This window comes from Zonotrichia albicollis, chromosome 2 (assembly GCF_047830755.1).
Source record: "Zonotrichia albicollis isolate bZonAlb1 chromosome 2, bZonAlb1.hap1, whole genome shotgun sequence".
In the NCBI taxonomy this organism is placed as follows: domain Eukaryota; kingdom Metazoa; phylum Chordata; class Aves; order Passeriformes; family Passerellidae; genus Zonotrichia; species Zonotrichia albicollis.
Genome location: NC_133820.1, coordinates 42,200,256 through 42,213,505, shown reverse-complemented (window position 1 = coordinate 42,213,505; position 13,250 = coordinate 42,200,256). Strand labels below are relative to the sequence as shown.

General features: G+C 43.3%; 2 protein-coding genes across 4 annotated transcripts in view; both read left to right on the top strand.

Moving 5' to 3' along the window:
- TULP3 (TUB like protein 3) overlaps nucleotides 1-6,663 on the top strand; it is a 32,880-nt gene extending 26,217 nt beyond the window's left edge. Inside the window, exons 9-11 of the mRNA XM_005494543.4 lie at nucleotides 1,758-1,856; nucleotides 3,761-3,932; nucleotides 4,484-6,663. Coding sequence (XP_005494600.2) covers nucleotides 1,758-1,856; nucleotides 3,761-3,932; nucleotides 4,484-4,617 — 405 coding nt within the window. The 3' untranslated portion in view covers nucleotides 4,618-6,663. The remainder of the gene's footprint in view (nucleotides 1-1,757; nucleotides 1,857-3,760; nucleotides 3,933-4,483) is intronic.
- A 3,629-nt stretch (nucleotides 6,664-10,292) lies between these two features.
- Nucleotides 10,293-13,250, top strand: part of TEAD4 (TEA domain transcription factor 4) — a 50,921-nt gene continuing 47,963 nt past the window's right edge. For 2 of the 3 annotated variants that reach the window (XM_074534939.1, XM_074534938.1), the window contains exons 1-2: nucleotides 10,293-10,428; nucleotides 10,776-10,854. The gene's annotated coding sequence lies outside the window, so the exon portion shown is untranslated. Of the gene's footprint in view, nucleotides 10,429-10,650; nucleotides 10,855-13,250 lie in introns of those variants that run through there. The other variant, XM_026797722.2, reaches the window with a different exon arrangement.

Below are 13,250 nucleotides of genomic sequence, written 5' to 3'. Positions count from 1 at the left end.
ACCAGATACAACAAGAGACAGAGGCCTCACAGATAAATTCTTACAAGTTTAATGAAAAAAAGCCCCAATGTCAGGAGCAGGAGAAACACCTGAACCACCATGCTCATGGCCTTCTTATCTGGCCAATCCAATGTGTGGCCGGTCACACATGCTTTACTTGGAGCCAGACACAGCTGCCTCTGGCCCCGCTGGTATCTGGTAGACCCTGAGAAGGAACTGGGAGTACCCTGTGAAACGGAATTAGTTTGTGCAGAACCAAAGGCATTTTGAGGCATAGGAGGGAGCTGGTATTTCAGTAGCACCTTGTTGGTGGTAAGGATGTAGTTTCAGGGTAAATTGTGACTCAATAGCTCTGTTTTAGAGATGTTCTTCTGCTCTTGTGAATCACCTCAGTATAGGATTCAGACTAAGGAGGCACTTGTGGAGACTACAGAATTACATGAGAATTCTCATGTGACATTGTTTTGTACTCCAGTCCTACAGTTTGAGTAAAATTTGAGGTTCTCTACAAAACAGTTGCTGTCGAGTGAAAGTATTTTTATTTTTCTCACAGGTACTTTTCTTACAGAAGCTTAAAGATGCATTAGCCTACTGGAGCAGCATCTTGATTTTTTTGCTTTTGCTCTTCATCTTAATGGCACTTGGGAGCAAATTGATGTGATAATTCCACTACTAGCCTGTTTACAGAAATATCACTAGAAATTTTCTTTGTATATAGTATTCTTCAGTTTCCTACCTAGCTGGACACAGCGAGGTGTTAGAATGAGCACAGACAGTTAATATAAAGTCAGCTTTTCAGAATTCTGAACTTTTATCTATAAGGAGTTTGTAAAGTTTAAATATGAATAAAATCAGTACCCTCATTCTTATACATCTCCCTAGATTTTTTGAAGTGACATAATAGAGGTTGCAGCTCCAAAGACCTGTCTGTATCTGCAAAATGCATTAATGTGTTAGGAAAAGCTGTATCACTTCTGTCAATCAATTCAGTACTTCTAAAAGATTCTGGTTTTCTAATTGGTCTTTGAGAATTTTAAAAGTTATAATGGATATTGTTACAGAACAGTTTAAATGGACCCTTGGATTTTGGCTGATACTGGTAAATGAATTGTTTGAGAACACCAGGATTTTGCTTTTTGTGCTCAATCCATTTGGAGCAGTCTCCTTCAGTACTCTGGAAAAATCTGCTTAAGATTGAGGCTGGGATAGTTGCTGAATGCTTCCCTTCCTGGGTTTGTTTTTAAACATTTATAAAACACTATGATTTGAGAGAAAATTGTAGGTGTGTTCTTAAACACAAATAACAGCAGCTGAAGAAAAATGTCATTCATTGTTCAGAAACATTTTAGACTAACTGGTGATAAACAGACAACACAGAGTCAAGTCAAAGATATTTTGCCTTCCATCATAGTTAAGGCTTGTTCACTAGCAATATTTCAACACATTACTGCCTCAGGTGCAAAAAAACTTATACCTGGAAATTGCACTTGGATAATTTTGTTGTAAATGTTTTAGTAGGTAAGAAATGCACTCCAAATTAGTTAATACCATGCATATCTCCTAACACTGTTCTCTAAATGAGAATGGGAGAGAAAGTGATTAAACAAAGTTGCAAATAGATAACTGCTGCTACAGTTGTAGCCAGCAAAATTCTAATAACTAGTACAAATGGTGATACAAGTTCACTTTTGCTGTCTTTCCTTGTCTGAGGTGAAGTATCTCATTTACTGAAAATAATGGCTTTCCTTGTCTTTCAGGAAACTAATATCTTAGGATTTAAGGGTCCCAGAAAAATGTCTGTGATCATTCCAGGAATGAACATGAATCATAAGCGAATTCCAATCCGTCCACGAAATGTGAGTTATGAAGTTTGGTCATGTTTCAGATGGAAGGAAGAGGTTAAAACTTCCCTGTAGAGGCCTGGGTGTGGCTGACAGTCAGGGCTTTTAGGGGCCAGGGCTTTAGCAAGTCTCCTGGAGAGTAAATACAATGTCGCCTAAATGTGTTCATTAATTTGTTCTTGCCTTCTGCCTACTCTGTAGCTTTCTGAATAGTCTTTGTATCCTTACGGGTCCTTTGGGCAGCCTAAATATGATTTACTTCTCTCTCCTTGTTGCTGTTGCACCTACCAGGCGCCCTCATGGTGAGACCCTGTTGTGCTGAGGGCTGGATGAACACTGGGCACACTTGCTGCTCCCAGTCTGAGTCAGGATGTGGATTGGGACAGATAGGCAATAGACAGATTAGGTACTGCTGGTGCAATAGCAAGGGAATAAATACATTTTTGATCAGAATGCTGTTAGCTTTTTTGGTAGGAGCAGCAGAAAAGGAGGATTCTTGAAGAAGGAGGGATGAGGAGAAGGTGGAGTTTAGTTGTGACTATTTAGTGAGGATTTCTCATAGATATGAGAGGCGTTAGAGCTAAAAGCTTACAGAACAGTATCTGAAGGTATGTTCAGGTATGTGATGAAAATTGTTAGGTTCCCTAAATGTGGGTTTTATGTTTGGTGAGAGAAGACCAAAAGGCAGACAGAAAAGGTACCAACTGAAAGGTGTGGTCAATGTTTTAAGCTACAAGGTGGTATTTGCAGCCATGTTGAGACTAGGTATGAGTAGGACAAGAACGTGTTTCCTGAGGTCAGAGAAAAAAAATCTTAAAGAATGGAAATAGAGAGTCATGACAGCCCAGAAAAGAGATTTAATTCTTATGAATGATCAGAAAAATTGTATCTGGAAGTGCTCATTTATTCATTGTCTTTGAGTTGGTGTTGCTATCTCTCCTATTAGTACAGTAATGGTTCCATGGCCCTGCCTTAAATTTTCTCTCCTAAATCTAAATGCTCATGGTGCAGTTGGTGCCAGTTCTTAGGGGTTTGTTTTGCATTTTTTAAAAAGCAAATAAAGATAAAACTAAAAAGTAACTAAACTGAACAGGAAGTTTTATTTAGGTTATCCTCAAAAATCCGCTGTGGTATCTTTGTGTAACACTGAAGCACACACTATAGCCACATCAGTCAGACCTCCACAACAGGTTGTTTTCTGAGCATTTTTTCCTATTAGTACCTTAAGCTTGGACTCTTTTTCTTCAGAGTTTTAAAATCTATAGTTTTGATTTTATTTCTTGCAGAACTTTTAAAATTAATTCATATGTCATATTTCACTATAACCTGAATCTCCTTGTAATTGATTGTTTGTCAAATTTAATATGCTGGTTTACTTCCTTTTTGTATCTTTTTGGTTTTATTTCTCTCTGATTTTCATACTGAGCATCACTCATTAGACCCAATAGGATGACATTTAACCTTACATTCTACTCCAGCCTTTGGACTTTCTACTGAAGGACCTCAGGGCCTGGTACTGTGCAGTTAATTGTGGATTATTTTCTTTTATTTCAAAGTTTACAGTGTTAGAAATGGAAACTGGATGCAACAGGATCAGAGAAAGATTATGAGACTCAGAAGTAATTCATGCCAGCAGGATGGCAATGATCTGTGGACTCTGAATTTCTCCCTTTCCTGTACACACATTTCCTTCCCTATCACTCTTTTTACTTTATGGAGTGAAAAGGATGCTTGAACTGGGAATCTATAAAACTATCTTCCTGGTACTTGCAGAAAGGATTCAGTAGGACTGAGTTGAAGTGATATCAGTGTGTTTCATTAAGCAGGGAATGAAGTGACAGAGTGCACACACAAGAGAGGTGATACTTAGAGGCAGAGACATTCCAAATCTGATAAATATATTTCTTTCTTCTGAACAGGAGCATGAGGGTCTGCTGTCAAAATGGCAAAACAAAAATTTAGAAAACCTCATTGAATTGCACAACAAGGCTCCAGTCTGGAATGATGACACTCAATCCTATGTTTTGAACTTCCATGGGAGAGTCACTCAGGCCTCAGTGAAGAACTTCCAGATTGTCCATGACAATGACCGTAAGAGTCTGGTGGAGAGTGTGTGGCACTTACTTAAACAGGGAGCACCTAATTTATTTTATGAGGGTTGGGAGGAATAGGACACCCTTCCTAGAGGAGGGAAACTGGGAAAAGGAAGCTAGTTCCAGATTACTGAGGACTTCTGAGCTGTCAGGAAAATGATATAAGCCCTCCTTTTTTCTGGGGTGGATGCAGACTCTGCTGTCCATAACTGCAGCAAAAGAGGGGGCAAATGAAAGCTTCCTGAAGTGAAAGACAAGGTCTAATACAGCACCTTCAGGCTAGCGAAAGAATGGCTAGAGCTTTGGTTCTAAAAACAAAAAATCTCTAGAATAGCACAGTCACTCTTGAGGACAGATTTCAAGGCCATTCTGGTGAGAAAGGATGGATACACCAACCATATATATTTGGGACTGGCAGATGTGGGGAGAGTTTGTGGTTAGGTTTTGTTTTGTGTGGTTTTTGTTTTCTTTTTTTTTTGTGTGTGTATTTTATTTTTTTCTTTTGCTTCACTGTGAAATTGTTCATCTCTGAATGTCTTTTCTCCCCAGCTGACTACATCGTGATGCAGTTTGGTCGTGTAGCAGAAGATGTGTTCACTCTGGACTATAATTACCCTCTCTGTGCTCTTCAGGCTTTTGCTATTGGACTCTCCAGCTTTGACAGTAAATTGGTCTGTGAGTGAGGGACAGCAGACATGAAACATGGAACTCACTCCCACCCCTACATCTTGTAAGAGTTGCAGGTGTAGCAATGAAGAGCATATTGGAAGGGAAATGGAGGACAGACTTCTGCAGGCTTATTAGAAAACCAGTTCCAGTCTTCAGAGCATTGTGGGAGTTGACAGCAGACCACCTTGGGAGCAGCCTCTGTATGGCCTGTGGAAGAGCAAGAAATCTAGGTGATGTTTCTGTCATTGGTGTTGATTCTGCTTTTAGAATCCTTATTTACAGATGCTGCACGAGAGTGGTCTAGCCCACTTATTGGAACTCCTTGCAGCTAGAATTAGAAAAATAATGGCAAAATGTTCATTTACTTTGAAGCTTCCACAAAGCCTGGGAGATGATGCTACTCAAGAGTTCCTAAGCAAATGAACTCAGAAAAAAGACAACAGCTGGAATTGGCTCTAATACAACTCTGTGGAATGATTGTCTGCTAAGACTGATACTCCATTTCCCTCTCAGTATTCTAATTTCTCTCCATCCCTTGACAGTCTTTTTACCAAACTAAGAACAATCAAATCTGAAACACTCCCTTTTCGGTGGCTGATATTATATTCATTGCTACTTCTGTTACTTCTAACCATGTGAAAAATGAGACTGAATAGATGATAGAGTCTGGCTGAATTTGGCAGAAGATAATATTGTAACAATATACAGTACTACTTCTGAAAAGCAGTGTTCTGATTGGTTGAATCTAGACTGTAAACTGATGAAAAATATTTTTAATTATGCCATTGTTCATGAAATTTGCTACATTTTTAGGTATACGTTTGTGACCAACTTTATTTTTTTTTAATGTGAGATTATCTCAAGGCATGACATTTTAAAGTAGATTTTGTATAAATAATTTTAACCTGCCTATAAGAAGGAGTTACCTCAAAAAGAGATTACAGGTATTTTCAAAGGCATTGGTAAGCTTATTGTAATTGTACCACAAGGCTCTGCAATGTGTCCTTCCAATGTTCCATTTCTAATATGGATGTACAGTATGGAGACTGTGTCACAGCATGGAACACTTGATTCATGTGGCCTTAACTCACCAGGGTGGATTGCAGCACGGTGTGGCCTGGAGGCCTCAGTGCACACATCTTCTGTGCACTGAAGCACAGAATATTACTGTCTTGCCTGCTTCTTGCCTATTACCCATATTCACAATAGTTTGGAGAAGTCTGTCCCTCTACTGAGACAAGAATTAGGTGTTTTCCAGCTTTGGATATTGTCCTTGTCAGCAGACTAACTCTGTTTCAAGCTGCAAAGAGCAGATATTTTGCTTTTGGTCTCTGGAGTCTTTGCAATGGTAGATATCACTTGTGCTTTCAAACTAACAAAACTTTGTGAAGACATTTTCTGATATTGCCAGAAAGAATAATGATCATAGTCACAAAGCAAATGCTGTATTTAACTGTAAAATAATGAATTGAGGCTGAGAAGTCCAGCTCTTGCATCTTTCAGATGAGCATTTTTCAGTAGCTGCTGGGATATTTCCTTGAGATGATCTCATCAGAAAAGCAGTCTGTGAAGAGAACTTGAATGCTGATGGATCTGTTTTGTGCCTTCCTGCTCATCAGGCTGAGGATGAGACCTGGCAGTGCTTTCCAACTGTGCTCTTCTGAAGTCTTGGCTGATGGGTTTGCATTCCCTCTGCCCATCCAGGAAAGGAAGTCAGTTTGTGTACCTGTCTGATTACTTTTCTGACTAGGAATGTGTGAAAGAAATTGCCTTATGTTATTTTGGGGTGACCTGAAGGTAGGATGCTAATTTCTGATTCAAGATGATTTTCTGTGTGCCCAGAAAGCATCCTTTTACTTAATTAGCCTTGTCAGCAGTGACTCTTCAAGCTATTTCTTGACATCAAACGATCATGTCACAGCCTCTCAGTCAAATTATGCAGACAGATGAACTGATTCAGTCATCTTTATCAGATACTGTTTTACATTAATTGTATTTATAACTTTTATATCTAAATGAAAATAAACTAATTTATATATGAAAAAGTCTTTAATTCTAAATGATTGTTTTTATTTTGTTGTTACTTGTGGGTGTACTTTGTTCCTTCTCTGTGACTTATTACCTCAGTTTCTTTCGATTTCTTGAATATCATAATTTTCTTCTTACTCTTTTCCTTTGTAATTCTCAGTTCCCATTCTTTGTGGTGTTGGATATTTTTCCCATACAGTTGGAAATCTGGGAATAAATGTAAGGGTAGTCTCTCTAATACTTTTACCCCCTCCCTCCCCCAATATTATCAGGTATTGCTGTAGTTCTTGGTTTCTATTTGATTGTTTAAGCTAGTTCAATTTCTCTGCCCCATGTTTCTAATGTTTTTCCCAGCATCCAGCTAGGGCATTTGAGATGGTCCTTACTGCATTTTCCCACCTGAACCCATTCAACTGTTGAAGCACATAAGTTAATGTTTTCTGAATCAGGTACTGAAGTCATACAAGGCTAGGAAGAATATCAAGTTGAAGTGGTTATATTTTCCTATTTCCACTGAGAGATGTATGAACCTCAATAAGAGGAGATATGATGGATCTGGTAAACAGAAACTGGCACAGCTCTCAACATGCAAGCTCTATTCTTTAAGCACCTCTGTTTTTTCCACTATTTCCATCTGAGCCAAATTAGTTTTAGAGGGAAGAGAAAATTAAGTGGGAAACATGACTGGGCACTAGTTCTTAACACAGTAATATTAGCTGAATATGTGCAAATGTAGCATGCTAGAAACGCCAGCAAGATCTTAAAGAAGCATATTAAATGTTAAACTGGAGTCCTAAAGGCAAGCCTAGCAGATGGAAATGGCTCTTAGGCTGTTATAGGCTCTTGGGCTTACAAACATAAAAGACAGTGAATTATTTTTTGTGTTTTTAGGGCTCTCTGTCTCATTGAAGTTTTGCTGCTGAAATTGGTAGCAGTAGGACAGGAGGTTTTACTGCTGTTAGTATAATGGTTACACCTATACTAATAATTAATTAATGTGCTCCTCTACTTGCTGGGATTAACAGCTCTGTAAATCTCTTGGATGACACTGAATTAGGTTTCCTGTTCCTGATACAGAAGACAAGGAAAACCCTTCCCTGTGATTTACAAGTTGAGTTAAGAGTTTCTGTGTAGTCCTGTGAAACAGAGACATGGACAGATTCCTTCTTTTGCAGAGTCAGGAGTCTCATCTTTGCCACAGGATCAAACTGTTGTACCTAACTGCAGTTTGGAACTAAGTAATCCTAGGGCCAAGAGATTTGGCCCAGCACACAGTTATGAAGAAGAGTAGAAAAGCAACACTGATGTGTAAGGGCTTCCTTACTAACAGGGAAAACAACCAGCTCCCACTGTGAGGTGGCAATGACTGAAACCCCTGCCAGGAAAGAAAGCAGAGATCCTGTACCAGTGTTAACTCTTGTATCTTTTGAACTGTACACTCTATAGTTTCTGTTTTCTCATTGCATCCCTCAAGGTGTTCTATATAGAATTATTATTTCCTCTCTGGAAGCTGGAGGTCACTTCTGTTCCAAAATGGGAGAAAGATCCAGAAGTAAACTAACTTCACCAGCATGCTTTAAGGTAAAGGCTATGGTAACCATAACCTATGGTAATTTGACATTCAATTTACAACATTCAATTTAATGTTCAATTTAGAATGTTAAATTTATGTATTCATAAATAGGTGAATATATTCCAAAGGCTGAAATTTTTGATTATTTAATTTGATTCAATTAACATCTCCATACAAGGCAACCCATTGCACTACCCGCAGCAAAACAACTGAAAATTTTGGTGAAAACAAAGGATTTTTTTTAAAGCTTAATTGAATTGAGCCCTTTGTTTATTATAGGGAAAGTAATAGTAATTTACTATGGGGGGAAAAGGGGACTTTATTTTAAAAACTGCATAAGAAAATCATACTGATAGAGTACAAATAGGGTTGGGGAATTAATCTGATAAGTTTGCCCAACTCTCACAGCTTTCTGTTCTAAGCAGAATCGTTTAGCTCTGCATTATGTCCAGTAAAAAAACCCAAACAACCCACCACTAAAAAACCTGTATTCTCCTGAGTGAATTTCCATCTGCAACTGACTGAAGTCCTGCAAACAATTTGTGTGATGATTCACAGGAAGGAATAGGTTTCAATTCCTTCTCTTTGAGCTGTGTTGGTTTGGCAAGGAAATAGGAGCAAAACAATGTTAGTCACAATTATGAGACCTGGCCTAGAATTCCCACTGAATATATATGATGAGAAGTGAATTACCTCTCATATACATAGTGTTTTTTAAAAAATACAGCTTAATAGAAAATATGTTATAGCTTTTTACATATATCTTAATAGAAACACTGACTAAAGTGCTTTATATAAAAAACAACAAAACACACATGCTGAAAATCGTTTCACTGAATGTTGTGACATAATCTTATTTATATTGTATATACTCTTCATTTCTACAGTTGTATCACAAAATCTTATTTTTATGAAATTGAGGGGTTTTGCCATCTTGTTTCTGAGGCCTTAGGACACATTTAGGACCTGTTTCGAGGTCCCTGCAATTTTCACTGCAATTTGAAAGAGTTAGGAACTTTTTTAGCTTTGTGTTCTTGCAAAAAACCCTCAGTTTCTTTGATATACTGAAGTTTTGAAGAAAGCCAACCAGGTTATAACTCTTCACAGGTAGTTCTAGCCACCTGTGGCAAAATCACTTGCCGGAGCCGTGGAAAAGAGTTTGGCTTGCTGATGCAGCTGCATTCCCCGCGCTGCTGCTAGGACGTAGCTACATTTACTAAACTTGCTGGTTTCCTCTGCTTTTGTTTTGGGGCTGTGGCTTTTCAACCCTCGTGCGATTCTCAGTCTCATATCGGCATTTTCTAGCGCAGCATTCCTGTATGAACAGGTAGGAAAGGAGCAGTTCCGACGTGAGACTCAGAAAAGTCACGGGGAGACACCGCTTTGCGGGTGGCTGGGCGAGTACTTTGTCGGGCTGGGGCTGTTTGTTCCTCAGCGGCTCCGCGGTGCTGGCCGGGAATCACGGCCGCTCTCTGGGGGGGAATCACGGCGGGTGTCTGGCCGGGAATCACGGCCGCTCTCTGAGGGGCTCCGCAGCCGCCGGGCCGCGCCTGGCGCGCAGGGGGGAGCCCGGGAGCCGCGTCCCTGCCCGGGCAGCGCGGGGCTGTCCCCGGGGCCGGAGCGCCCTCACGGGGCTTGGCCCATGGCCCCGGGAAAGCACCAGGCAAGCGGCGGCGTTCCCGGAGCTCCGAGGCCGGCCCGTCCGGGCCGCGCGCTCCAAGTTCTCCCGGGCCGAGCGCCGCGCCTGCTCTCGATTCCCGGAGGCGGCGGCGGCGGCGTCCCGCCCGCTCCCGGCGCTGCCGAGCCGCCCCCTTCCCCTGCTCCCGGCCGCCCGCCCGGAGTTTCCTTCCCCCGCCCTCGCGGGCCCCTCTTCCGGCCATTGCCCGCGTTCCCTCCGCCCCGGTCACACACGGCCCCCGGCCGAGGAGCGCCCGGCCCCGCTGGGTTTTGTTCCCAACTCCGCCTCGGCCCTTCTCCCGCTGCCCCCCGCCCCCCGCCAGTCCCCTCCCAGCCCTGTCCCAGCCCCTGCCTTAGCCGGCAGTCCCTCCCTCCCTCGGCCGCCTTCATTTCATACCAACTCTCATTCCTCGCATTCCTCACTTCCTCCTTTCAAACTCCAGGGGAAATAAAAACCCTCCCTTTTCCTCCCAAACTCCTGCCCGGCCACCCCCCCGCCCGCCGCCGCCCGGGCTCGCCGTCCCGCCGGCCGCGCCGCGCTCCTCAGGTGAGTGTGCGCTTTGTGCCTCCGCTCCCGCCGGCCCGGCTGCCCCCCCGCTCCGCTCTCATCCCATCCCATTCCATCCCCTCCCGGCCTCCCGCCCGGCCCGGCATTGTTCGCCTCTCCCCGCCGCCGCGGGACCGGCGAGGGGGAGCCCCGCGGGCCCACCCCGGAGCCGCTCCTCGCCAACTTTTTTCCTGCGCGCCTTGGCGGCGGCGGCGATGCCGAGCGGGAGGGTGACCTGCCCGCTCCCCCGTGCCAGCCCCCGCTCCCACCCCTGCGGGCTCGGAGGTGGGAGCGGGCGGGAGCGAGGGGCAGGCGCGCACTAACAGCGCTCGGTGCTCTCTCGGCAGAAAGTCCTGGAGGTGAAGGAGGATTTGAAGCCGGTCCCCGCTGGCCCTGCGGAGCAGCAGCCGCTCTTGCCTCGCTCAGGTCGGGACACGCCGTTCCACGATGGCTTTGGGCTGGAAGGGAGGGTGCGGAGCCGCTCGTGTGCGACAGGCGAGGCACAGGCGTACAAAGGAAGCGATGGGAACATCCTCAATGGAGCCTCCCGGCTTCCCCCGCCGGGAAGGGGCTGCCGGCGCTGCCACTTCGGGAACTCGCTGGAAACTGTAGCGATGATGGGAAGGGGGGGAGAAATAGCGGTTTCTGTATGGTTGGTAGAAATGCGCTTGGGGAGGGTGGAAAGGAGGAGCAGTGCTTAATGTAGTAAATTTTAATGTAAATTACGGACGATGATTTCGGGGGGAAAAATAGAACAAAAAAAAATCATAGTGAAGCTTCTCTGTGTGAAGTACGTAGGTTGTTGTAGGGCATTTACCAAAAGATGGGGGGATGTTTTCCCAGTTCATTTATTCTGAAGTTAGAGTTGAGTTTTGGTGGCATGCCACAGGAAAGGATTAGAGAAACCCCAAACAAACCGAGCGCACACAAAAAAACCCCAAACAAAAACCTTTCCGGGGTAATCTTTTTTCTTGTGCAGATAATTCCGTTTAAACAGTTTCTTGCATGAGATGCTAAAGATGAGGCTTTTTTTGCAGAAGAGGGAAGAAGTGTAACTCTACAGAAGTATTTTATAGTGAACGATCACATATGTTAAATAAAAACCCTAACAAAAACAAAGAAAAACTCAGAACTAACCACGACTAATTACACCTTTGTTTTTGTTTAACCTGGAGTTACACTCATGTTACTTTCTAACCTTAAGAGTTGGGTTCTGTGACTCCTCTACAAATATGCGATGCAAAATGCTTGTGAAGTGCAGCGGGCTGAACAGGAGGAAGGGAGATTTAGGGATTGGATTTATTTTTCACTTTTCCTGCTGCTGGGGACAGGTCGGCTTTGCCAGGACCCGATGGCGGTGTCTGTGTGCAGAGTGAGCAGAGCATTGGCTCACCTGTCTGTCCATCTGTCTGGGTAGATGTGAGAGGTTTCATTGTTCTCCCGCAGAAGGAAGTGGGCAGCAGGACGGGGCAGAGAGTGACGGGGAGGAGCGAGAGGAGCAGAACGAGGGGAGAGCACAGTGGGGACACAGCAAGTGCTGGGGCTGGGCTGGTGCTGCTCCACTCTCACCTGTGCAATTAAAGCCTCTTGGTTTCGATAGCTTGTTCTCATGACAGAGATGAGCCTGGGATCGTCCTGTAGTGAATACAGAGGGATTTATTTATTAGGGCTGCTGGATGCTAAGGGACTCTGCTTTTCTCTGGAATTCGGGTTGGCAGAGTGAAGGACAGCCAATCGCATTTTCAGGTTGTTTTGCAGTGGGTGCAGTCACTTTTTCAGGTTTTCCTAAATCCCAGTGGGAATGGCTCCATCAAACTTGAGCATTCAACCGCCTTATCAATCTCTAAACCGGGCTATCAGCTCATTGTTTGTGTCCTCTTGGAGGTGGATCCTGGAAGCAAATAAATGTTCGTGAGAATGGTTACTAGGAATTTCTCTGCTGTCTGGGATCCTGCCACTATTTTTGATTTTTAAATTAATGCTACCGATGGTTTTGAAGTATTTTAGGCTATTATTGTGATAAGTATTTCAATGTTGCTGTATTGAAGAACATCTGTGGGAAAACGGTATGAAAAAAGTTCTGCCAAGCTTTAAAGAGAAAAAGGGCTTCGTGTCACAGTATCTTGTCTGTGGCTTACATGAAATCACAGTTGCTGTTGGTTTTCTTATTCAGGTACTAGTTTCACAGAATTCAAGCAGAGTAAGTAGAGTTTTGAGAGGGTTGCTGAAAAGTACTGTTTCCAAGAGTTACAGCTTTGAACTCTGTTTGCATGCTTATTCACAGCTTTCCTTCCTTGGTATTACGTGTCCTTTTCTGTATCTTTCAGCTCTTGGTTCCATCCCAGTGGATGCCAAGGGGTGGATCCACAAAGGTTTCAGCTGGCACTGCTGTGGACGTGTCCCCAGAGCCTCAAAGTGCCCATTTCCTTACTTGTCACATCTCTGTGCTTTGTCACTGGCAGGGACTCTGGCACTGCTGTTCGCTGCCACGGGGCTGATCCAGAGGAAAAGTAATGCTCTTAGCAAGTTTTATCACTTTTACAAGTTGGTTTTCAGCCCCATCTGTCCGTTCTCCAGTCAAGTCAATCACATGGTCATGTGCTGGTGTGTCTGGAGAAGGGGGTGCTGTGACTCGGAGGGGAAGGGTGGGAGAAGAATGGGGACATTTTCTTAACAACATTGACATTTTTCCCTACCATAAGCAGTTCTTTGGACCATGTTCACAGTAGCTCCTGTGAGAGCAATACAGTTTTCTGTTTTTTCTGACCATGACTTATCTTAAAAATGTAAAATTTAGTATTACATCTTTTTAAAGAAGTACT